Genomic DNA, 24,931 nt, shown 5'->3' on the forward strand with positions numbered 1-24,931 from the left:
GGAAGACTCCCAGCCCCTCCGTGGGGTTCTATTTCCTTTCCTTCCATTTTCAGTTCATTTTTATTATATTTATCTTGGGGGGGCGGGTTAGCGGCCACAGAAGTTATGTTAATTTTTTCAGGATATTAAATAAACGCTGTGGTGGAGGGGGCTGCGGGAGGGGGCCAGCATTCCTGATCCATTACGCAGTGCGGAGGGTTTGATAGGAGCCGGCGATTTGGACGGCGCCTCTTGCTGGAAGACATCAGAACCGCCACAGGCCTGGCTCGGCCCTGCGGACAGACCCTGCTCGGGGCTCTGATGGGGAAGGGAAGCAGGCAACGCTTCCCGGGGGTCCGCAAGCCAGCCTTAGGGGCGGTAAAGGTCTGCGCTCCCCAACAGAGCCCTCAGAATGGGAGGTTCCCTGGGGCTTCTGGCACCGGAGTGGAATCTCTTCAGTGTGTCCCTTGGAGCCTGCGAAGTCAGCCGGAGTCTTTCCATTGGCCAGGGCCCATCCCCAGCATGTGACATGACGGCATTGGCTCTGGTAGCCCCAGCGGGGGGATCAGACCCGCCCCAGAGAGAAATTCATTCAAAGAGACAGTCTCTGGATCCAAAAAGAAACTAAAAGCATCTCTCGAGGCGAGGAGCATCTGGTAACTGGCTCGCTGGGCCCCCACCCTCGGGCTCCGGGGGAAATTGGCAGCATCCGCAAGTGGAAAAGGCTGAGCCTAGAACTGCCCGGCCACCCCCCTAGGTCACGGGGGAGGTACCCCTGCTCAGAGACAGGGAGACAGCGCAAAGGGGGATGTTCACAGAGTTATGAGCAAACTGTGCGGAGAATGGGCCAATGGTGATTTCCAGGGAGCCTAACTGGGCCAAATCTAGCAGTATTTTTCCAGGCCTAACAAAGGGCACTTCTCTGGCTCCAGGGCTCCCACATTTCAGCAGCCGCTGCAAACCACGGAGGTGCGCCTGCTCTTCGACGACACAGTAGGAAAGAATTGTTTAACAAAACCGCCAGTTACTTTCCTTAGCCTCATTCTCGGATGAGACTTTTTTTGCAGAAAATCTCCCAGAAACAAACACTTCAGCCTGAGGCTGAGCGCGATCCCCTGGTTGCTCTCGGCCCAAATGGTTTACGGTTGGCAGAGTTATGCCCTAAAACAGGGGCTCTGCATGGAAATGTGTTAGGAACCCTGAACCCTGGGTGTTAACTGTCAGCTCTGCTATAATAGCGATGGAGCCTGTCCCCCGACCACCACACAACCTGCAAACAATACGCAGGGCTGGTTTGCCGCCACGGAGATGTGGATGCTTCTGAGATAAGTCTACAGCTGCTGTGTCCACCCCAGTTCAGGCTGGAAGAGAAGGATTTCCCACCCGCCGCCAGGTGGACTTGGAATCTAGCTGCAGGGGAAGGTTTGGGAAGCAGGATATGATCTGACCTGGGATCGACCCGGGATTATCATCCTCATTGACCAGTGGGCAGGGCAGCAGCCTAGGACGAGCAGAACAGGATTCGCATCCCTGCTGCTCCCCATTCTGGGGGCGGGGCAGCTCTGCAGGTTAGATTTCCATTGGAATCAAAGACCCGTTGATTCCGACAGACGTTAGGAGCCCACGTACCCTAGAGGATCCAGGCCTTGGTTTCTTTGTGCCTCAGTTCCCCAATGAAGGTAACTACGCTGTTGCGAGGACAACTACATTCCAAATTGCGAGGCGCCCAGATACCAGGGTGATGGGCTCTGTGTAAGTGCTAGAAGCACTAGGGGAGATTGACGGAGCAGGATGGGTCCAGTCTTGCCCTGTACTCTCCACTTTCCGTTCCCCATGCAGCCACCCACGCCAATCACTAGAGGGCAGGCTTGGACTGAGGTTCAGAAAAGGGCAACAAAAATGCTGAGGAGTCTGGAAGGGGTCCCATATGAAGAGAGATTAAAGACGGGGACTTTCCAGCTTAGAAAGGAGGAGACTGAGGGGGGATAGGCTCGAGGACTGGTGTGGAGAAAGTGAATAAGGAAAAGTTATTTACTCAATTTGGGGTCACCAAATGAAAAGAATTAGGAAGCAGGTTTAAAACAAACACAAGGAAGTTTTTCTTCACTCTGCGCACAGTCAACCTGTGGAACTCCTTGCCAGAGGATGTGGTGAAGGCCAGGACTTTAACAGGGTTCAGAAAAGAGCTAGCTAGATTCACGGAGGGTAGGTCCATCGATGGCGATTAGCCAGGCTGGGAAGGAATGGTGTCCCTACCTCTGTGTGTCTGGAAATAGATGACGGGGAGGGGGGATCGCATGAGGATTTCCCGTTCTGATCCCTCCCTCTGGGGCACCTGGCATTGGCCACAGTGGGCAGACAGGACCCTGGGCCGGACGGCCGCTCTGATGCCATGAATGGCCACACGCTTGTGACACTCAAGCCATCGTCACCAGGCCGTGCCGCATTCCCAGAAGCCTCCCTTCCCGCCTGGCGTGAGACCTGCCTGTCCTGGGTTAGCCGGAGCCACGTTCATGCGGGACATGCCCCGGTGCTGCCAGCGGGTGGTGCCTGGGCCGCGCCCTCCCTGGCCCCGGGGTCCCAGGAGGAGCCCCATGGCCACGCAGTGTCCTGCTCGGTGCGGACGCGGCGCAGCGGGGCCTGGTCCTCACCGCATGCCTTGGGGGCAGCACTCGGGGCCCGCCCTTCCCCCGGTGCCAGGCCGATGCCGCCTTGGTTCCAGGCTCAGGGGCCCTCGGGGCTCCTCCCCCTTTCCTGTGGGGCTTGTCGGGGGTCTCCAGGGAACCCCTCGCTCCTCGTGCTGCTCCCGGCATGTGGCCAGGGTGTCCCCTGCTGGGACTGCCGCAGAGAGGCCCCCTGCCCCCAGGAGTGTGGGGTTAAGGCCCTGTCCCCCGGCCCCTTTGCAGCTCTGGGTCTGGCCGCAGAGCAGGGGGATGTGAGCTGGACTGCGAGGGCCGGATTCTGCCCTGCCGGAGTGAAGGGGTGGGAACACCGGGGTGCTTTTGTCATGCCCCATGCGGCCCCTAATGCCAGGCACTAGGTGGGGCGAGCCCCCTACACTGTACGTTCCCTGCACCAGCTATCCACCGCCTGTGCACGCCAGCGTCCTCTACTGGATGGAACAAACCCAGTTTATCAGTGTGTCACAGCCCCTATACTGCCAACAGCTGGATGAAGATTCTCCCCCAGCTTAGGAAGGAAGGGGCTCTAGCTTTGGAAGCAGCAGGCTCAGAGATCTGGCCCTGCTGTGAAGCTGGAGCAGCAGCCGAGTGCTGCAAGTTAGCCATGGGCTGCCCTGTGGCTTGTCACTGCCCAACTCGCGACATCTCAGCTCTCGCCTCGTCACAGCATCAGGCTCCGGGTCCGTCTCCCGCGGTGCCCTTGCCCGGTGGCCCGGCCGGGCGCGAGTCCACTCCTACCCCGGGCACGTCCTGCTAGACCGGCTGACGGGTCCCGGGCATCTGCTGCCCCCGGGGCTGCCCCCGTCCCCGCTCCCAGAGGTACCCACGCTCATGGCTCGCCCCTCTGCCAAGCAGGGCGGGCACAGAGCAGCCCTGGCAGGGCCGGTACTGGGAGCACCCGCCGTGGCCACTGCAAACAGCCCGGGGGGGAGGGAACATGCCCCCCAGACACAGCCCCCATTGAGAGCAGAGGAATTCCAGCCACCCAGCCTGCCCCGTGCACACACCAACGGGAGCAGCAAGCCGCCTTGGCCACAGGGGAGAACCCACATCACAGGGCCCTTCCCCGCCCCTCCCGCCTCACCACCGCCCGGCGGCTGCCTGTGGTTTCGCGTCAGGGCCATGAAAGGCAGCGAAGACGATGGCGGGCGCGACCTCCCTGAAAGCCCTCGGCACGGGTGGCCCTCCCCCTCACGGCCCTCGGCAGGGGCCCCTTCCCCCCCCTCACGGCCCTCGGCACGGGCCCCGTCCTCCCCCTCATGGCCCTCGGCACGGGCCCCTTCCCCCCCCCTCACGGCCCTCGGCACGGGACCCTTCCCCCCCCTCACGGCCCTCGGCACGGGCCCCTTCCCCCCCCCTCACGGCCCTCGGCACGGGCCCCTTCCTCCCCCTCATGGCCCTCGGCACAGGCCCCTTCCTCCCCCTCACGGCCCTCGGCACGGGGCCCTTCCCCCCCCTCTCGGCCCTCAGCACGGGGCCCTTCCCCCCCCTCACGGCCCTCGGCACAGGCCCCTTCCTCCCCCTCATGGCCCTCAGCACGGGCCCCTTCCCCCCCCTCACGGCCCTCGGCACGGGCCCCTTCCTCCCCCTCACGGCCCTCGGCACGGGCCCCTTCCTCCCCCTCATGGCCCTCGGCACGGGCCCCTTCCTCCCCCTCACAGCCCTCGGCACGGACCCCGTCCTTCCCCTCATGGCCCTCGGCACGGGCCCCTTCCCCCCCCTCACGGCCCTCGGCACGGGGCCCTTCCCCCCCCTCTCGGCCCTCGGCACGGGGCCCTTCCCCCCCCTCACGGCCCTCAGCACGGGCCCCTTCCCCCCCTCACGGCCCTCGGCACGGGCCCCTTCCTCCCCCTCACGGCCCTCGGCACGGGCCCCTTCCTCCCCCTCATGGCCCTCGGCACGGGCCCCTTCCCCCCCCTCACGGCCCTCGGCACGGGCCCCTTCCTCCCCCTCATGGCCCTCAGCACGGGCCCCTTCCTCCCCCTCATGGCCCTCAGCACGGGCCCCTTCCTCCCCCTCACAGCCCTCGGCACGGGCCCCGTCCTCCCCCTCATGGCCCTCGGCACGGGCCCCGTCCTCCCCCTCATGGCCCTCGGCACGGGCCCCTTCCTCCCCCTCTCGGCCCTCGGCACGGGGCCCTTCCCCCCCCTCACGGCCCTCGGCACGGGCCCCTTCCTCCCCCTCACGGCCCTCGGCACGGGGCCCTTCCCCCCCCTCACGGCCCTCGGCACGGGCCCCTTCCCCCCCTCACGGCCCTCAGCACGGGCCCCTTCCTCCCCCTCATGGCCCTCGGCACGGGCCCCTTCCTCCCCCTCATGGCCCTCAGCACGGGCCCGTTCCTCCCCCTCATGGCCCTCGGCACGGGCCCCTTCCCCCCCCCACGGCCCTCGGCACGGGCCCCTTCCCCCCCCTCACGGCCCTCGGCACGGGCCCCTTCCTCCCCCTCACGGCCCTCGGCCCGGGCCCCTTCCTCCCCCTCACGGCCCTCGGCAGGGCCCCGTCCTCCCCCTCACGGCCCTCGGCACGGGTGGCCCTCCCCCTCATGGCCCTCGGCACAGGCCCCTTCCTCCCCCTCACGGCCCTCGGCACGGGCCCCTTCCTCCCCCTCACGGCCCTCGGCACGGGCCCCGTCCTCCCCCTCTCGGCCCTCGGCACGGGGCCCTTCCCCCCCCTCACGGCCCTCGGCACAGGCCCCTTCCTCCCCCTCACAGCCCTCGGCACGGGCCCCTTCCCCCTCCTCACGGCCCTCGGCACGGGCCCCTTCCTCCCCCTCACAGCCCTCGGCACGGGCCCCCTTCCCCCCCCTCACGGCCCTCGGCACGGGCCCCTTCCTCCCCCTCACGGCCCTCGGCACGGGCCCCTTCCTCCCCCTCACGGCTCTCGGCACGGGCCCCTTCCTCCCCCTCACGGCCCTCGGCAGGGGCCCCTTCCTCCCCCTCACGGCCCTCGGCACGGGCCCCTTCCTCCCCCTCACGGCCCTCGGCACGGGCCCCGTCCTCCCCCTCACGGCCCTCGGCACGGGCCCCGTCCTCCCCCTCACGGCCCTCGGCACGGGCCCCGTCCTCCCCCTCACGGCCCTCAGCAGGGGCCCCTTCCCCCCCTCACGGCCCTCGGCAGGGGGGCCAATGCCACAAAGTGGCTCCAGCCGTGAGCCCGCTCCCAGGTTCCTTTGGCCTCAGTCCACGCCTTGCAGGGGGAGGGCTTGGGCCAGGGGCCTGACGGGCCAGCAGCCCTCTGCCATGGGGGTGGCTCTGCCCTGTACCGGAGATGGAGCCCCACTCCTGCGTGGGCCAATAGCTCCCGCGAGGAGCCCCCCAAGGGTGGGCGCCCAGCAAGAGCAGAGCGACCACATGCAGCCCCTTTGCAGGGAGGACAAGGCCGCCCTCGGGATGCTGGAGCACGTAGAGGGACCAACCAGGCACAGAGTTCCCTAGACGGGGGAGGGGGGGAAACTGAGGCACGGAGGCTGGCCACGACTTGCTCGAGGTCACTCAGGCCAGCGGCAGAGAACCTAGGTCTCCTGACTCCCCCGCGCTAGCCATTAGATCACACTGCCTCAAGCCCCAGCCAAGGAGGCTGGACAGCCAGCCTCCACCCAGCCAGATTCCCATGCGGGGCGGGGGGGAGGGGGTTCAGCATCAGGCACTGCCGTAGGGAAGCTCGCAGCACCGGCCAAGGACCCAGCTGGGAGAAGCTCTTGGTCCAGGAACCGTGTGGAGTGGCCGTTCCCGGGCACTGCTGTGGGGAAGCTCGCACGTGCAAACCCCGCCCCCATTCTCCATCTCCTCCCCGTCTCTAATTCACACCAGCTCCAGCAGTTTGCTGTCCCCTCCCAGTGCGTCTCCTGGGAGGCAGATAGCGGGGACCCCTCCCCCCCGTGGGCGCGGGAACCGTTTGCACGTGTCCGGGCTGCGGCTCGGCCCCTCCCCTGTTTGTCCTGGCAGCGGGCGCCGATTTTATCTTCAGCAAACCCCAAAAGCCCCAAACAGCCGCCCAGAGATGAAAGGCCTGGCGGGAGCCCGAGGGGCTGGGAGGGGCTGGGCAGCCGCTGGCACCCCCAAAGCCAGGCCGTTGCCCCTGCTATGGGCGGGGGCGGGGAAACCCTGGAGAACCCGGCCAGGGCCCGTTCTGCCTGCAGGGCCTGGGGTGCATCCCAGAGGGGAGGCCTGCGGGCTGCTGGGGGGAGGTGTTAGGGGAGGGGGGGCCACAGGATTGGGGGTAATTGCCCCCGTGCCTGCTCCGAGCTAGGGGCAAGCAGGGCAGGGTTATTATTGGCCCTATTAGCCCTCTGACAGCCGCCCCGATCCTGGGAGCTCCTTGCGCCCCCAGAGCTGTGCTGGGGAGGGAGTGACAGCAGCCCCTCCCCCATGTGTGATCCAGCTGGGGGCTCTTTACCGGGCGTGCCCCTCCCTCTGCCTGGAAAGTGCTTGGGAAGGCGAGGGGGTGGAGGGGAGGCAGCCATGGCCGAGCAGATGGGGGCCAGGAGCGGAGCATGGAACGGGGCAGCCTCAGTCTTGGCCCTGCTGTGTGACTTCCCCTCTCCGTGCCTCAGTTTCCCCTCCCCAGCCTGTGAGCTCTCTGGGACTGGGACGTGCTGGGCACACTGGGGCCCTGATCTCAAATGGCGCGGGGCAGCGCCCTGCACAGACGACGTGGCTGGGCCAGGGCACTAGGCAGTGCAGCTGTTTGGGTGACACGAGTCGCCGCAAGACCGGCACACAGATGGACACGCAGTCCTCGCACGACTGACGCAGCAGGGCCCCTTTGCGTCTCCCTGCTGGGGCCAACTCCCCCGCTTCTGAACAATCCAGCCTGGCCCCCCCGGCACCAGCCAGCCTGCTTCCGGGGGGGGGCCTGGAATGGGGGGGTCATCTTACCCATGGCCCCCTGCCAGCCACGGGCCAGCGTTTACCAGTCACCGCTCACCAGAAGATCCTGGTGACAAATGAAGGAGAAGTGCAAAGTGCCCCATGGAGGGAGGAACAATCCGTGCCCCACACAGAAGGGGAAGCGACTGGCTAGGACGGAGTCCTGCAGGAAGAGACGAGGGGTCAGAGTGGAGCACAAGCTGAACATGTCACCAGTGTGACGCTGTTGCCCAAAAAGCAAACACGATTCCGGGCGGCATGAACAGGAGCGTTGGGAGCAGGACACGAGGAGCTGTTCTCCCGCTCTGCTCTGCGCACCACAGGCCTCAGCGGGAGTCTTGTGTCCAGGTCTGGGCGCCGCATTTCAGGAAAGACGCGGAGAAATCGGGGAGGGTCCAGAGACGAGCAACGAGAATGCTGAAAGGTCGAGAGAACAGGAGCCGCGAGGGAGACTGAAAGAATCGGGCTGGTTGGGTTTGGAAAGGAGAAGACTGAGAGGGGACATGACGGCAGCTTTCAAATATCTAAACGGGCGTTACAAGGAGGAGGGAGAAAAATTGTTCCCCTCGGCCTCTGAGGGCAGGACAAGCAGCAAGGGGCTGAAACTGCAGCCAGGGAGGTTGAGGTCGGACATTAGGAAAATCTTCCTGCCTGTGCGGGTGGATAAATCGCCCAGGGGTTGTGGAGCGGGTTGGACAGACCCTGCCAGGGCTGGTCAGGACGGTGCTGGGTCCTGCCACGTGGGCAGGGGACGGGACACGACGACCTCTTGGGTCCCCTCCTACAAAGTGCAGCGCCTGGAAAGTGAGCCCCAGCGAAGGGGGCGGAAGATGGGGAGGGCTGCATACGGTGGGGGGGGCAGCACACAGACTGGGCTGCGAGGCTGCGCCAGGCACGTGTGTCTGTGCAGGCCAGAGAGAGAGCAGATGTGCCTGCCAGCTGTGCTGCTCCCGTGTGCCTGACGTGTGTGGTCCAGCCAGGCCCTTCGCGTGCCCTGGGCTGGGGAGACTAACTTGGTGGGAGGCTTTCCTGGGGGGGGGTCATTGCCCCCCTGAATTCCCCCTTGGGGCCTTCCTTCCCCACGGGAGCGGCTCCTGGCCCCAGGCCCTGCAGTGCCCAGAGCATGATGGAGGAGCGTCTGGGGAGCGGAGGCCACCAGCCCCCCAAGTCTAGGGCAGGCAGGGCCTGGGCAGGGACTGCGCTGTCACTGCTGGAAGAAACCCCCCCCCCCCCCCCGTCTGTCTCCTGCTGCTTTCTGTCGCCCTAGAGCCGGGGGGAGGGGAGAGGGGGTGTAGGGTGGGAGAGGCAGGGGGTGGGCCAGGGTAGGGCTCCGCTGCCCAGGTCACTCCTGCCAGGGGCCGTGCAACCGCGGGAAACACGTCCATAGACACCAGTTTCATCGCTCGCCAAAGCAGTTTGAGCTGTGGATTTGCAGCAGCCCCAGCCTCTCCCAGCAGGGGGCGCTGTGGGGGGCAGGGCAGGAGCCCTGGCTTGGGGGGGAGGGGGTTCCTGGCTACTCAACCTAGCCTCTCCCAGCAGGGGGCGCTGTGGGGGGCAGGGCAGGAGCCCTGGCTTGGGGGGGAGGGGGATCCTGGTTACTCAACCCAGCCTCTCCCAGCAGGGGGCGCTGTGACACCAGGTTGAGTTTGCCCCAGCGAGGGCTCTTGGGTCCCGTTCCTCGGGGCTCGGTCCAGCCTGTGTCCACAAGCCAGGCAGTTAACGCCGTGGGGCTGGCCGCAGTCGGGCGGTCGTGTGGGTACGAGTGTGCACGTGTGTGCGCGCACACCTGGGTCTGTGTGTGCATGAGACCCCCCCTTTGCACACGTGTCCACCTGCCAGTGTGCACAGGTTAGAGAGTGCGGGAGGTGTCGGGGGGGCCACATCGTTTTCATGCCTCCGACCCCGTCACCTGGCTCCCACTGGCTCATCCCACGGTTCCTTGGGGGACAGGGTGACAGACGGGCACTTGCACTGCCCCCCAGCTAACACCCACACTGACCCAAACCTCATCCCTGGGGAGAGTCCCCCAGGCTTTGCCAGAGCTGCCCCGCTCAGAGAACCCCTTCAAAGGATGCAGCCTTCCAGCAGCACACAGATGCCCTTCCTTTAGGGCAACTGGCTCGGGGCAAACAGGGATTATTTAACGAGGCTGTTCACACTCCGGCTTCCTTAGTCCGGTTCATTCTGATGCCCAGCGAACATTGCGGAGAAAAGAACCCGTTGTTAACAAACGACCCTTTCGAGTGATTCCGACTCAGGACAAATCACAGGAGATCAGACGTTATGGCTGAAATGTACAAAAAAGCTCAACTTTTATTTAGGCACCTAAATCCGGGGGGCAGGCCGGGAGCGGAGGCCGTCGGGAGATCGAGCACGGACTTATGCAGGGGGTGAGTTCTTCCGTCAGTCTGGACTGGATTCTGGATGCTGAAGAATTGGAAATCTGTCCCTGAGCTCTTTTTAAAATTCCTGATATTTCTAAGGTAAAATAACTAGAGAAGTTTTTTTTTTAAAAGAAGGTTTTGAAGAGGGAGGCGGGCAAACGTTCAGGGTTGTTGGTTTCTTTCCTCCACCATAAAGAAGCAAAAGCCAAAAAGAGCCCAAGGCTACATGCAGGTTAACTTTACCAAAGCTGCCCCCTGGACAGAGACCACCGAGAAACAGGCGCCCTCGGTAACAGACGACCCCTCGGCTGTTGTAAACCCCAGGGGCCCCTGGAAGCCCCCCCCCCCGTTCCCTTCACTCACCATCATAACTTAAGACATAAATATAATTCTTGCATTTCTAGATTAAATATGGGGGAGGGGAGCTCCCGGCGGCGCCTGGGGCCAGAGGAAGAGCCGGACGATCTGCACCCTCTGCGGACCGGAGGGCAAAGGTCCTGCGGCACCGATCCTGGCGGGTGCTGAGGTCCAGGGCCCCCGTCCGTCCAGGCGCCCGCCGCGCCCCAAACTCCCGTGCAGCCCCTTGACGTGGCAGGGTCCGGTTCTCAGCGCCCAGGACCAAGCCCCCCGGAGCGCCCCAGGGGGCAGAGCGGCTCCTCGGGAGGGGCCCCGGCCCGGCAGCGCGAGCGGCGCAGGGAAGGCAGAGACCCCAGCCCGGGTCAGAGCCTGCTTGGCGTCCGGGCTTCCCGCGGGCGGGCCGTCCCCGCGGCGGCGGGGGAAGCACGGGGAGCCGGCTGGTGGCGGCGGAGGCCGGAGGAGACGCCCCGTCCCTGGCTTAGATCTCCAGCAGGCTGCCTTGCTCGGGGCTGGTGGGGTCCCTGTCGGCGGCGGCCAGCCCTTCCTGCAGGGCAGCGCCCGGGGAGCCGGCGCCGGCGGCCGCCTCCTCCCGCTCGGCCTCGCCCTCGGCGGGCTTGGCCGCCCCCAGCTCGCTGTGGGTCTTCTGGTGCTTGCTGAGGTGGTCGCTGCGGGTGAAGCGCTTGCTGCACAGCAGGCAGGTGAATTTCTTCTCGCGGGTGTGGGTGCGGACGTGGCGCTCCAGCTCGTCCGAGCGGGTGAAGCGCTTGCCGCAGAAGAGCCAGTTGCAGACGAAGGGCCGCTCGCCCGTGTGCCAGCGCAGGTGGGCCTTGAGGTGCGAGGCCTTGCCGTAGACCTTCCCGCAGCCCGGGATGTGGCAGCTGTGGATGGGCTTCTTGCGCAGGCTGGCGGCCGCCGCCCCGAGCCGCTCCAGCTCCTGGCAGTTGGGGCAGTCGCAGGTCGAGCGCCCGGCGGCGCCGCCGAAGCTGCCGCCCCGCGGGGCCTTCAGTCCCAGCCCGCCCTCCATCAGGGAGTTGTTGGCCACAGGCTTGGGCTTGTACATCTCCTGGGGCAGCATGTGCTGGCCGGCTGGCAGCAGGTGGGAGGAGGAGGAGATGCCCACGGCCGGGTAGGGGGCGGGGTTCAGCGTGGTGAAGTCGGAGCCGTAGCTGGGCAGCGGGGGGCTGAGGGAGGTCTGGGCCGGCACGGGCTGCAGGGAGCCCTGCAGCCCGTCCGACTGGGGCTGGGCGCTCAGCCAGTTGGCGTTGGGGTGCACGTCCCACCAGGAGGCCGTGGCGTTGCTGGAGCTGCTGGAAATCCCCGGGTGGATGCCGGCCTTGTACCAGGAGCCGTACGGGTGCGCCATGTCCAGGGAGGTGTAGACGCTGGGCAGGCACTCGGACGAGGGGTGGCCCTTGGCCCCCAGGAGGGCCGTGGGGTCCTGGGAGCCGGAGGAGGCGGGGAAGGGGTGGGAGAAGGGGCTGTAGTCGTTGCCGTAGGTGGTGGAGGCTTGCGGGCTGGCCGAGGGGGACATCAGCCCGTTCCCGCTGGGGAAGGCAGCCGTGTAGGAATCTCCCATGGCCTCGGCGCTGCGGAGCTTGGGGCTGGGCTGCTCGGCTCCCAGCTGGTAGAGCTTCTTCCCCGGCGGGTTCCCCGCTCTCCCCGGCGTGGCCGAATCCCGGATCGGACTGGAGCCGCCGAACTTATTGCAGGCGGCCGTCAGCATAGCCAGGGGGCTGGAGCCATAGCGAGCTTCGTCCTGGGGAGGGAGACAGGAGGGCAAAGCGTCAGCAAAGGGAGACTGGGCGCGCGCCGGCGGGGGCTGAGCGAGGCCTTCAGCAGCCGGGTTTGCAGCGGGCCAGGCTGACTCAGGGCTGTCCCAGGGCAGGGGCAGGGGCAGGGGCAGGACGTGGGGCAGCGCCAGGACAGCCTGATACACCCCTGAGCACAATGGAGAGTCACCCCACAGCCCCCAGGACTGCGTCCACCTGACCCACTGTGGTGCCGCGTGGGAGTTGTACTTTGGACTGCGCTCCCCAGAGATACTACATCTCCCATGATGCTTGAAGGTCATGGGATTCCCATGATGCACCAATACCAGCCGGCGGAAAGAGTGTGATGCATTATGGGAGATGTAGTCCCCCCCACACGCCTTGCCCGAGGAGGAAAACAAGGGCATGAGGCACTTAGCGCCACAGTGGCTTAGGCAGGCTGACCCCCACTCAACATTATCTCTTGATTTTTCCAGCAGATTTGTTTTTTAAAAAGGCTTAAAATCAACATTTTCCCACCCAAAATTCCCATTTTGCAGAAACGACTTTTTCCGTCAAAGACACTTTTCAATGGAAAATTCCCAACCAGCTTCCTTGTTTCGTAGTAACTGGCCCCCGCACAGCGGCGCCTCGTGAGAGTTGTAATTTGGGTGTCTGACGCGCCCGTTCGCCCTCCTCAGGACGGGGACCCCCGGCGGAGTAACCTCCCAGAAGGCATCAGTGCGCCCGGCGGCGGGAGGGGGTTTCAATGAACTGAGCGACTGTCACTGAGATCAGGGCAGTTACGGTGTTGCTGACTTTCCCCAGTTTACCACACATCATAAGCTGTGACCCTAAAGCCCCAGCTCCCGGCTGAATGCGATTACGGACCAATCTTCGATTTCATTATGAAAAGCTGCCACCTGGGAACAGAGTCTGATCTGGAGGCTGAAAACCCAGGCGGCCAAGAAGAAGATCCCATGATTTGCTCTATCGATTCTTTTAGAAGCTCCCCATCGTTAATCTACTCTCCTCGTTTTCTAGAGCCTGACTCGGTTGTTGGCTGCTTGGGCCTGGTGCTGCTGCAGCTACATCTCCCCCCCCTCTCCCCGCCTTTGAAAATCCCAACGGTAGGAAATGGAGAGTGGGGCTCTCGGAGTCGTACATTTCAAAGCCAACATGCACCATTGGATCATCTATTCTCTCCTAAGCTCCGGCAGGTTGCAGACCAGGGAGTTTCACCCTGTCATCCCTGCATGGAGCACAACGTGTGTGTGACCAACACACAACCCAACGGAGGCAGACGCAAAGGAGAGTCTGTGAGGCCAACAGGCACAAGGAGAAGGCTCCGCGCAGGAGGGGCTGCAGAGCAAAATGTTCTCACCCCAACAGCCCCAGGAGAATGTGGGGCAGGCGCTAACAGAGCGGAGGGGCTGAGAACCAGAGCCAGGCAGGTTCCCCCATCTCACCAGAGTGGCTGAGATTTCCAGCCACGGACCCAGGTCCAAATCGAGGTGAAAAGTTGAACTCTCAAAATGTTTGGAAAACCCAGAATCTGAAAAAAACCCTTCCAATTGGGCCAACTGAAACAGTGCATTTTGGGAAGGCTGCGGGCTGATGGCTTTTTTTCAACGTCTACACGCACCGAAATTTTGAAATGAAAAATTGTTTTGAACTGAAAAGCAAAACTTTTCAGTTAAAAAATGTCAACGCTTCTATTGTTTACTCCCCCCGCCCCCGGTTCAGAAGATTTGCCACAACTGATCGTTTTCCAAGAATAAGTTTGGTTTGACAAATCAGCATTTTCGAATGAAAAAACCGTTCCCAATCGGCTCTGGTGAAGCAGACGCGTGATGAGGGCAGGGCTGGCTGGGGGTAGCTGGCAATACAGCACACACGTCGCGATCTCAAATTGCCTCCCTCTTCTCCAGAAACTCCAAAAAACGATAAGAGCACGTCTCCGTGTGAACGCCGCATCGGCACAGCTAGCCTGTGTAACTGACTGACTCCGCGACCAGCTGGGCGCTTGTGCGGCTGCTTAGGACACATTCAAATGTCACCCAGCTGATTAGCAGAGCACCTACAGCCCCGCAGTGGGAGTTTCTACTGGTGGTGCATATGTGCACGTGCCTTGGTGCACAGAACAAAATGTATTCCGCACACGAATGGAAACACATGGAAGGAGCATTGACAAGTGGCGTCTGCCTGAGTCTGGCGAGAGCCTGAAACAATGTCTAGGCCTGGGGGCAGCTCTCTGCAGGACAGATGTGAGAGATGGGGGCGAACCTGGCGTGCAGGTGGAGGGCTCCCACCTGTTTGTCTCTTGTTCTCATGGAGCCCCCGGATGGGGGCAGAGACTCCAGGGCTCCTAAGAGACGCTGATCTGGAGATTTCCCATGGAGCTCAGCCCTCAGTCTGCACCCAAGAGGCTGAGATCTTTGGGGCTCAAACGGGAGCAGAGGAGTCCCCCAAACCTGTCTCGTGGCTGCCGGGTGGCAAAAGGTTCCAGATCACGTCACTTCGCTGCTGCCTAACTACCCTGAACACCCCTGGCTGACTCTACCCCCCATCGAAATGCAGCCACCTCTGGGAAGGGACGTGGCAGCGGTTTACTTGTGTGCAGAAACATCCGCGATGATTTGGGGGCAGGCAGGAAGTGAAAAATACCGTGTCCATGTGAACCTGCAGGGGGGATTGAGCGAGGACACTGGCATGCCGCTCTGCAACGCACGTTAAATAGGAGTATTATTAATACTGACCCAAGGATCTGACCCCAAGTCGGCATCTGGCCAGAACGCTAGCGCACCCCACAGACCGACACAGCGCGCTGCACTCGGACCATGGCCAGGGCTCAGTTTTAAGCCGACAATGGGATTATGCCCATGCCTGAAGATTGAAACATTGAGGAGTCTCGGCAGAATCCGTCTTGACGGCCAAGCCCAGCTTGCTCTCGGATGCCTCCTGTGACATCTGGCTCAGAAGGGGCAGGAGGTTGGGTTTGTACAGCGCTCGTGAGAGAGCAAAGAGCAAATGGTTGCAGCTAGCGACGTATTTTGCATCGCCGTTGACTCTGGGCCAGTAGATGGTGGGGTGGTTTTTACTGGAAAAAGCAATGCACCTGAGCTCAATTTGCCATGGAAATGGTCCCTGTGCTGGAGTCCGGAACGAAATGTGAAAAGACTTGAAATTCAAGAAGCCTTGCATTGCTGCTGCAGAGATTTCGCAAACCGCCACTCACGGCGGCGCGGCCAGAGGTGAATCCCACCGCTACGGCGAATGCGAGGGAAAGCACCTCTCCCGCGTCACACCCAATGCCTGGCTGACAGCCCTCGTGGTCTGGGAAGGGTTCGCTGCCAGGTGCGGGTACGACTGGGCTGTTCTGGAGCGCAGGTGCGATTTGGTTTCTACGCCCTGCCCCTGGATGTTTCTAGAAGAGCTGGCTGGAAACGTGGACGGGGTCGTGGAAAATCCCAAAAATGTTCACCCCAAGCTCCGAAATTCCCGTTCAGAACTATTGCTGTGGTGGCACCTGGGAGTTGTAGTTTTGATGCCTTCCGCCCTGTGGGCTGGGCTCCCTGGCTGGACTGCATGTCCCACGATACACCATGCTCACCCTCTTGCTGAGCTGCTGCAGTGCATTGTGGGCTGGCTGGGGAGACTGGCCCTTAGGAGGCTGGCCAGTATGAGGAACCCGAACTACAACTCCCATAAGGCACCAGTACATCACTTCCAAATATCCGTTTGGGGGCGGGCTGGTTTTTCCCCCTTCAATGAGCATCTCTGCAGAAAGCCGACACTTGTCATGAAACAAGTTTAAGCAACCCCCCAATTTTCCATCTTAAACCAGTTCCAACGGGACGTTTTTGACCTGCCCTAATTTCGACCTTTTTTGTCACTAACAAAACCTAAAGAGAAACCCATTAAACCTCGTGGCAGGCGGCGCCGGCTCACTTCAGCCGTTTGGCTCACAGCGTTGCTGCAGCCTGGCACAGAGGAGACCCCCCCCGAGCCTTTACATTAGAGCATCCCGCTTACACCCCTTTGCTCTGAAAGCATCTGGCTGCTCCTGGTGGATCTACGGGACACGTTGCTGCAGGACCCGGCCTTGCCGCGCGTGTCATAAAGCCACGTTGTGCATGAAATCCGGGCCTGTCCCCTGGTGTCACAGGGCAGGCACTCGCCCCCCCCCCCCCCCCAGCAGTGCCCCCTGCTGATCACTTGGGGAACTCAGCACTCATGCCTCAGAGTGACTCCTGCTGATCGGTGTCCCGGCCTCTGGCGCGGGTTCAGCTCCGTGTCCCTTCCTGGCCACGGTGCGCTCCCCTCCTCAGACTGTCTGAGGTCAGTGCCCCTGCCCCTCCCCTTCCAGAGACCCCCCAGGCCCCACGGCCAGTCATCGCCTAGCCCCGGGGCAAACTGCAGCTGATGCGCCCACTCGGCATTGGCAAGGGACCTGCTGCCTTTTCCTAGCTGGGCTGTTCCCCTGCAGCCCCAGTGCCCTGGGGCCTTGCTTCAGCCTGGGAGTGGGGCCGGGCCAGGGCCCCCCAGCCCTGCTCTGCCTCAGGAAGCCCCCAGCATCCCTGGCAGCCAGATCCCGCCTACTCCTGCCCCTAGAACCAGCATGTATCTGGGTTCTCCTCCCTCCAGGGCCCCTGGTTATAAGCCCCAGCTGGCCCCTAACTGGCTGTTTGCCTCAGCTGTGGGCTCAGCCCTCTCCCCAGGCTGGGCTTGAACCCTTAAAGGGCCAGTGTGGTGCAGACGCCCCGTCACACTTGGGTAGCACCTAGAGACCAAGGCACCGCCAACACCTAGCACAACGGGACCTTGAGCTCAGTCATAGGGGGGATTTTTCTCCCCACTGTACAGGTGGGAAACTGAGGCACACTCCCATCGAGGGCGTTAAGTGTCAAAATACCTTAGCGGATCGGGGCCAGAAAGTCTGAGCGACTTGCCCAAAGTTACACACCGTCTGGGCCAGAGCCTGGTCCTGACCCTCTTGAGCAGAGCCTTGAAACCAGACCTGGGTAGGACCCGACCACACGTGTGGGGGACAAGTGAACGCCGGGGGCCCGGTCGGCTCTCCTCCTGCTGCCTTGGAGTCGGCGCGGTGGCAGCCGTGTTCCCCCGCTCCTGAGCCGCTGCCACCCTGCTGAGCTACAGAGGGAACGTGCGGGGAATCTCCACTTCTCTCGCTCCGCAACACACGCAGCCCCGCTAGGCAGGCTGACCGGGGGCACGTCGGTGTCGGGTCGGGAGGGCTCGGGTTCAAGTCTGGGCTTAGGCCTCTGTGCTTGAATCCCAGCTTAGTCGCTAAACGACCCCTCCACTCAGCCCATGTGACCAACGTTCCCGCTAATCTTTTCTAGCCAGGTGAGGATGTTTCCCATCCATGTGCGGAATAAATGTATGTGCACTGAGGCAAGTGCAAATGTGCACCACCGACAGAAACGCAAGCCTAGCCGTGGGTGCTCTGCCAATCAGCTGGACCCTCCTGAGTGTGCCCAAGTGCTCAGCTTGCAGGACACACTGGGTGTGACCCAGCCTAGCCTAAGCCTGGAAGCTTGAGCGCTGGGGCCCCGATTCAGGAAAGCACTGACGCACGCGCTTAACGCACCCAGTCCTGAGCCAAGCCCCCAAATAGCCTGGTATTTAGGCACGACGAAAGGCGGCTGGGGCTCTTGTCATTGGCTCTCCTTGGCTTTTGGCGGGGAGGGTCTCCTCTGGAGCGTTTCTCTGCACGCACCAGGCGGTCAGTTAAGCCAGGGCTACTCAGCGTGCGCCCCGCGGCCCCGTCTGTTTGCAGCCCGCGGTGCGGTTTGGGTTCACGCGGGTGGGAGCCACGTCAAACGGGGTCACTAGAGCGGCCTGCTGCTGCGGTGAGTTTGCTCGTTCAATCCCTGGCCTGTCGCTGCCCGGCCGACGTGCTGACAGATGGGAAGAAATCCGGGAACTGGTTCACCGTAGTAATATCAGCAGAACTGACTTAGGTGGGGCCTGTCTCTTGTGTAGTCCTGCCTTCATCTTTGTATTCACGCCTGGCAGTGTGAAAGAAGCTATTTGCATATATTTGCATATAGATTTACATGTCCATGCAACCCTCGGCGCGTGCTGTGGGTATCACTGTGGCCCCCGGGGCGTCCAGCGTGGAGCAGCCCTGGGTTAAAGGGTCAGAGCTGCCAGCCCAAGGCCTCGGCTCGCCGGAAGCCGGGTGGATCACTCGTCCGTCTCTGTCCTGTTCTTTCCCTTGGGGCGCTGGCCTGCCGCTTTCGGGCTGGATGGACCCAGAGTCTCGCCCACTCTGCCCCCCGGGGCTCGAAACCTCAGACCCCGGCAGGCTCCTGATAAAATGTCCCGTCACGTGCTTCAGTGGTTTCCTGAATTGGGGCCCAGCACCGGTTTGGGGAGGGACAGAGACGCTGCGGGAATGGTTAAAACTCATTCAGGAAAATCCTCGTCCTTCAGAAGCGAGACTATAAATCCAGCTTTGTTGCATTAAATCCCTGCCGCCAGCCCCTTGGCTTTTCCCCTCGCTCGTCTCGTTATTTTGCTCCCCCGAATGGCTGATCCTCTCCACGCAGAAGCTCCCGGCTTCCGAGAGACTCCTGTTTCCAATCTCGCCTGCCTCCCTCTCTCTCGTTTTATGGCCTTTTAATTGAATTACGTTGTGGCATTTTAAATCCTCCTCCTTCCCTTCCTTAAATGACTTCCTCTTTATTTGCTCCCTTTATGTTTTTAATCTGCTGCTCTGAGAGCTTGGGGCCGCGCCAATTCCGACATGCAAAGCGTAAAAAGACACAGCGTCTTTCCAGCTCATCACGCAGAGGCTTTGCCCCACGTGGAAAGCATCGATCCAGCTTGTCATCAGCATTTGGAGTGAAAACCTGGCACTTCCTTCTTGAACATCACAGCGATTCTGTGTCCTCCCCACCCGTGCCACTGCTGCCTTGCATTGGGGTGAGGAAGAGCTGAGAGAATCGGGAGACATTTGTAATGGTTTTCTCTCATTTTGTATATCTGCCTCGGCTCCGCTACTGAAGAGAATCGCAGCTGCTCAGCTGTGTGTCCTACACCCCCTACTGCACACTGCGGATAGGGATTCTCCTTGAGCTCAAGCAGTATTGGTTCTGAAGCTGAAGGATCCGAGTTCTGGCTCCACCGTCCCCAAGAACTGTGAGACGGTCTTAGGTTTGTTTGTTGTTACAGGAAGATTGTCAGCTGAAGAATCATATTTTAAGTATTTTTTGCTATTTGTGGCTTTAAAAAAATATATTATTATTATTATTTCCCTGAGCTAAGACTATTTTTATTAGGATTCCGGTGTCACCCACAATCTGCTACTTGCTTTCCAAACATAACAAGACACACGCCTTGCATACTAACGAGGCTGCATGAATTTAACGGAAAGCCAGTCTGGTCAGGGCTGTGCAAAAGTCTAATGTAGACACACAGCCTCAAGTAAATCAGTTTAGCTTTGATTTAGGTTGAGCCAATTGACGAAAGGGTGAAACCAGATTACGTGTGTCCACACTAGGAGTTTGGACTGATTCAAATAGATGGCTTTAAAAGCAAGACTGGATGATTTTCTAAAATACACGTGCTAGTTCAAACAGGAGTCATCACAGCGAAATCCTAGGGCCTGGGTTCTATAGGAGGGTCCAGCTAGACGGTCAAAGTGGTCGTTACTTTATGAGTCTATGACAAAATCAATCTACGTTTCCTTGTTCACTTTGTGTCTAGTCCATGGCAGTTCGTCAGTTTCAGCCGACCCGTTTTGTAAAGTCGGGCTCTTGCCCGCACACAGAACTTGTACCAGATTCATTAAACTGCTTCAGATAAACCAGCGCCAAGCCCTGTGTGGACGAGCCTGCTTCACAGGAAGAGCATCGTATTCCGGCTTCGCTTAAATCGGATCCTAATGGACTGCAACCGACCCGCGGTGAGACTGTGTAAAGGAAGGTGGACGTGGCCCCTCGGCCAGATCGCTGTCAGAGACCCGACACCTAACGGGAGCGACGCCGCCTTAGACAAGCGCCCAGAGCTGCCCGGGCCTGGAAACCCCCGCAGGAGCTGGGGGATGGGCCAGGCGGGCTGGCTAGCCGTGCCCCTCACTGCGGTCTCGGGGCTGTGATCCGCGGGGTAGACCCGGGCGTGAGTTCCCAGCGCCCTTCCCCTCCGCACCGACCCACCGCTGCAGGGCTGGCCTGGCAGCTCCCCGCCCGCTCTCGGCCGCGCAGAGTCCAGGGGAGCATTTCGACCGGGCACTAGGGCAGAGGGGGAACCTACGGCACGGGGGCAGATCTGGTCCCTGGGGCTCCCCCCCCCAGCATTGGGGGGCAGGCTCTGCAGCCCTGTGCCCCACCCTCCCAGACAGATCCCCCCACTCCACGCCTGCCCCCTCCCTCCCAGACCCCCCTCCACGCCTGCCCCCTCCCTCCCAGATCCCCCCCACTCCATGCCTGCCCCCTCCCTCCCAGACCCCCACCCTACTCCACGCCTGCCCCCTCCCTCCCAGACCCCCCTCCACACCTGCCCTCTCCCTCCCAGATCCCCCCCACTCCATGCCTGCCCCCTCCCTCCCAGACCCCCACCCTACTCCACGCCTGCCCCCTCCCTCCCAGACCCCCACCCCACTCCACGCCTGCCCCCTCCCTCCCCGACCCCCCCACGCCACGCCTGCCCCCTCCCTCCCAGACCCCCCCACTCCACTGCTGCCCCCTCCATCCCACCCAGACCCCGCACCCCAAGCCTGCTTCCCGACAGCCCCCTCCCCCACACTGACTCCATTTTTGGCCCCACCCCAGAGTGCTGGGGGAACCACAAAATCTACTACCTTGCCCCCCCCCCCCCCAGTCTCTGGCATGTGATGGGAACGGGGGGGGGGGGTTGCTTCTCACTTTTGTGCGGCCCCTGACTAATTTTTCTGGGGTCATCGGCCCCCCCACCCAAAAAAGTCCCCCCCCTTAGAGGAATGCCCCTTCCCAGCAGCCCCGACCCCCGAGCCAGACCGGGCGCCTCTTCCAGCAGCCTGGGAGGGCCGGCCGGCTGTGCAAACACGGCCGGGCAGTGCCAGTGCGGAGCAGTGCCGGGACAGGCTGGCGGTCCAGGCCACGTCCTGCTGCCCTGCGGGCCAGGCCAGAGCGCTGGGAGCTGCCTGCAGCCCCCTCGCCCCCCCAGGCCGGGCTGGCAGCAGGCACAGCCAGATGGAAACATCCCGCCTCAGCTATTCACACAAACACCCAGGGACTCCCTGGGAGGTGCCAGACCCCAGCGTGGCTGTCGCCTCCCGGTCTGGGAGCCCCTCGGTGGGGGCAGGTAGAGGGAACAGACACGCTGGGCCAGGGCAGGCCAGCCCCACAGCTTCCATCAGCCCAGCCCGGGCCCCCAGGGCAGCGGGACGCCGGGGTGTGTCGGCCGCCGCCTGGTCCCCATGGCCGAGGGGGCCGCTAGCCCGGCTTGGGCCAGAGGGGACAGACTCCGAGGGCTGGCGCCCGCGAGTGAGACGCCTCAGTGGGACGCGGGGTGGTGAGCGAGGCCGGGCGCTGCCCAGACACCGGGGAGACAGGCCCTGCCCGGCTGGGATCAGGGCCCCGCCGGCCCCCAGCCTGTCGCTCTGCCCCCCGAGCGCCGGGTCGGCCCCGCCGGCCCCCAGCCCGTCGCTCTGCCCCCCGAGTGCCGGGTCGGCCCCGCCGGCCCCCAGCCCCTCGCTCTGCCCCCCGAGCGCCGGGTCGGCCCCGCCGGCCCCCAGCCCCTCGCTCTGCCCCCCGAGCGCCGGATCGGCCCCGCCGGCCCCCAGCCCCTCGCTCTGCCCCCCGAGTGCCGGGTCGGCCCCGCCGGCCCCCAGCCCCTCGCTCTGCCCCCCGAGCGCCGGGTCGGCCCCCAGCCTGCCTCTGCCTGAGCATCGCGAGCACTTTCGGGGCGGCAGCCGGTCTGCTCCCGGGCCCCCCAGGCAGCGGGCAGGACCCCTCCCTTTGGGGAGCCAAACGAAAGCCTGGGCGGGTGGTCGGCCCGGCAGCCTCAAGCCACCTCCGTTGCCTGGGGGGGTAGGAGCCGAGTGTCGCCGTGGGGGCCACAGAGACGGGTCCCTGCCGCCTGGGACTGGCTGGAAAGCCCCCAGCCGGTCCCCCAGGCGCTAATGGAAGCTTCACTCACGAGCTGGCCCGTCCCATCAATGCCGTGGGGCAGCCCCACGCGCTGGGGTGACGCTGCACAAGGGTGGCCCGCCTGGGGGGACGGACACACGAGCCGCGCGCCGGGGTGCAGGGCCTGCAGCGGGACGCCAGCCAGGACAGGAGCCGCGGGGTGGGGCGGACGCAGGGTCGGCTTCCTCTGCTCCCGGCCTGCCCTTCCAGTGCCAACTCCCCCCTTCCGCGCCCGCCGGCGGCTTGGCGTCCCCCCCTCGGTGGCCGGGGCCGTTGGTCTGGTGCCGAGCCGGTCGGCGACTGGCCCCGGGCAAGTCTTGCACAGCGACGGCCCTGCCCGGCATCGCTGGGGTTAGCGCAGGCAGCCAAGCGCAGGCGGGGGAGGGGGGATTTTACCTTTGGGTATTACAAATAACGGGGCACGATAGCCCTGGCCTGCGAGAACCTCCCCGGCCAAGGAGAAGTTTCCTGCAGGCGCCCCCCCCCCCCCCATTTCTCTCTTCACTGCGTCTCCTGGGGCTTCGGCTGTGCTCAGGCACACGAGCACCCGCCTCGTATTTATCAACCCCCCCCAATCGAACCCTGCGCCGGCCCTGAACGCACCCCCGGGCCCCGAAGCCTTGATCTCCGTGTGTTATGCAAGACGCTGGCGGAGCGCCCGGCTGCCTTCTGACAGCTCCTCACGACACAGACTTTACGGGCTTCTAGATCGGCCTCTTCGCGACAGATTTCACGGGCACCCCACAGGGCCGACGACGCAGCCTTGCAAAGCCAGAAGGGACAGGCCGTCCCTGGCAATGCGCCCTCTAATCTTTTCCATCCCTCCGTGGATTTTTCATCCACGCGCGGAATAAATGCGTACGCGCACCAAGGCCTGTGCGAATGTGCACCACCAACAGAAGCACAACTCCTGGGTGTGGGCGCGCTGCCAGTCAGCCGGGTGGCATTTAAAATCTCTCCTGAGCAGCTTACAGAGAAACTGATCTCCGGCCTGTCCCCTCCTGTCCAGACCCAGGGTGTCCGGCTGCGACTGCAGAAATCATGGCCCTGACCGCTCAGGATCTGAGCCAGCACGCGAGACAGTCGTTAGGCCCAGTAATAAGCAACCCACCCAGCTCCCGCAGCCCGGGCCGGCCAGGTCCCAGCACTGCCGACCTGGAGGGCTCAAAGATCCTGAGTCGGGTTTTGAAAAGGGATCGGTGCTGGGTTCTCTGGCCGCAGGCTCAGACTGCAGCCGTCTCAGGCCGGGTTGCTGATTACCGGCCGGAGAGGCTGGCGCGTCGGGGCACACGCCCTGCCCGGAGAGCCGGCCCTCACGCGCCGGGCTCCGAAGAGCAGGATGCAGCGCAGCAGGGACGTGCCACGGCCGGGGTGAGGCTGCGATGCGCCCGGCGCCGAGCGGTGGGGACCCTTTGGCGCCGAGAGGCCTGTGGGAAAGGCAGCGGCATGGCCCGGGGCTGCCACAGGCCTGAGGGGTGGGTCGCGATCCCGCACGGCGGCCGCGGGAGACCGAGAATGAGTTTGCACCACAGCCCTGATTCTCAAAGCCCGGGTTGCGCCCCACAATGCCCGGCAGGGGGGCGCCTCGCTGCAGGGGGCCAGGTGACCCGCAGGGGGGGCCAGGCAGCTTCCTCCTGCCCTGGTCCCGCAGACACCGCTGTGCCCCAGAAGTGGCCGGCAGCTGGTCCTGCTCCTCCTAGGGCAGAACCAGACCTGCTGCCCGCAGAGCCAGGCCGGCTGCACGGCTCCCGGGGAGCAGAAACCCTGGGCCCAAATCTCTGAGCACCAACCCCCCGCCCAGCCGGAGCCCCTCCCACACTGCAAACACCGGGTCTCTGCCCCCGCCCCCACCCACCCCCACCCCCACCCACAGCCCCTCCACACCCAGAGCCCCTCCCGCACTGCAAACACCGGGTCTCAGCCCCCGCCCCCACCCACCCCCACCCCCACCCACAGCCCCTCCACGCCCAGAGCCCCTCCCGCACTGCAAACACCGGGTCTCTGCCCCTGCCCCCACCCACCCCCACCCCCACCCACAGCCCCTCCACACCCAGAGCCCCTCCCGCACTGCAAACACTGGGTCTCAGCCCCCGCCCCCACCCACACCCACCCCCACCCACAGCCCCTCCATGCCCTGAGCCCCTCCCGCACTGCAAACACCGCGTCTCTGCCCCCGCCCCCACCCACCCCCACCCCCACCCACAGCCCCTCCACACCCAGAGCCCCTCCCGCACTGCAAACACCGCGTCTCTGCCCCCGCCCCCACCCACCCCCACCCCCACCCACAGCCCCTCCACACCCAGAGCCCCTCCCGCACTGCAAACACCGCGTCTCTGCCCCCGCCCCCACCCACCCCCACCCCCACCCACAGCCCCTCCACGCCCAGAGCCCCTCCCGCACTGCAAACACCTCGTCTGTGTCCCCGCCCCCACCCCCACCCACCCCCACCCACAGCCCCTCCACGCCCAGAGCCCCTCCTGCACTGCAAACACCGCGTCTCTGCCCCCGCCCAGACGGGACCCCGCCCCCACCCCGAAACCCGCCCCCACCCGGAGCCCCTCCCGCACTCTGCCCCCGTCCCCACCCCGAAACCCGCCCCCACCCACAGCCCCTCCCGCACTCTGCCCCCGTCCCCACCCCGAAACCCGCCCCCACCCGGAGCCCCTCCCGCACTCTGCCCCCGCCCCCACCCCGAAACCCGCCCCCACCCGGAGCCCCTCCCGCACTCTGCCCCCACCCCCAACCCAAAACCCGCCCCCATCCAGAGCCCCTCCC

At 63.8% G+C, this 24,931-nt stretch overlaps 1 protein-coding gene across 3 annotated transcripts in view; it reads right to left on the minus strand.

The window, feature by feature from the left end:
* Positions 1-9,816: 9,816 nt before the first annotated feature.
* Positions 9,817-24,931, minus strand: part of SP7 (Sp7 transcription factor) — a 37,250-nt gene continuing 22,135 nt past the window's right edge. For all 3 annotated transcript variants that reach the window (XM_075901607.1, XM_075901608.1, XM_075901609.1), the window contains exon 2: positions 9,817-12,025. In XM_075901607.1, coding sequence (XP_075757722.1) covers positions 10,748-12,025 — 1,278 coding nt within the window. In that variant the 3' untranslated portion in view covers positions 9,817-10,747. The remainder of the gene's footprint in view (positions 12,026-24,931) is intronic.

The sequence above is a fragment of the Pelodiscus sinensis genome, chromosome 19, assembly GCF_049634645.1.
Source record: "Pelodiscus sinensis isolate JC-2024 chromosome 19, ASM4963464v1, whole genome shotgun sequence".
In the NCBI taxonomy this organism is placed as follows: Eukaryota; Metazoa; Chordata; order Testudines; family Trionychidae; genus Pelodiscus; species Pelodiscus sinensis.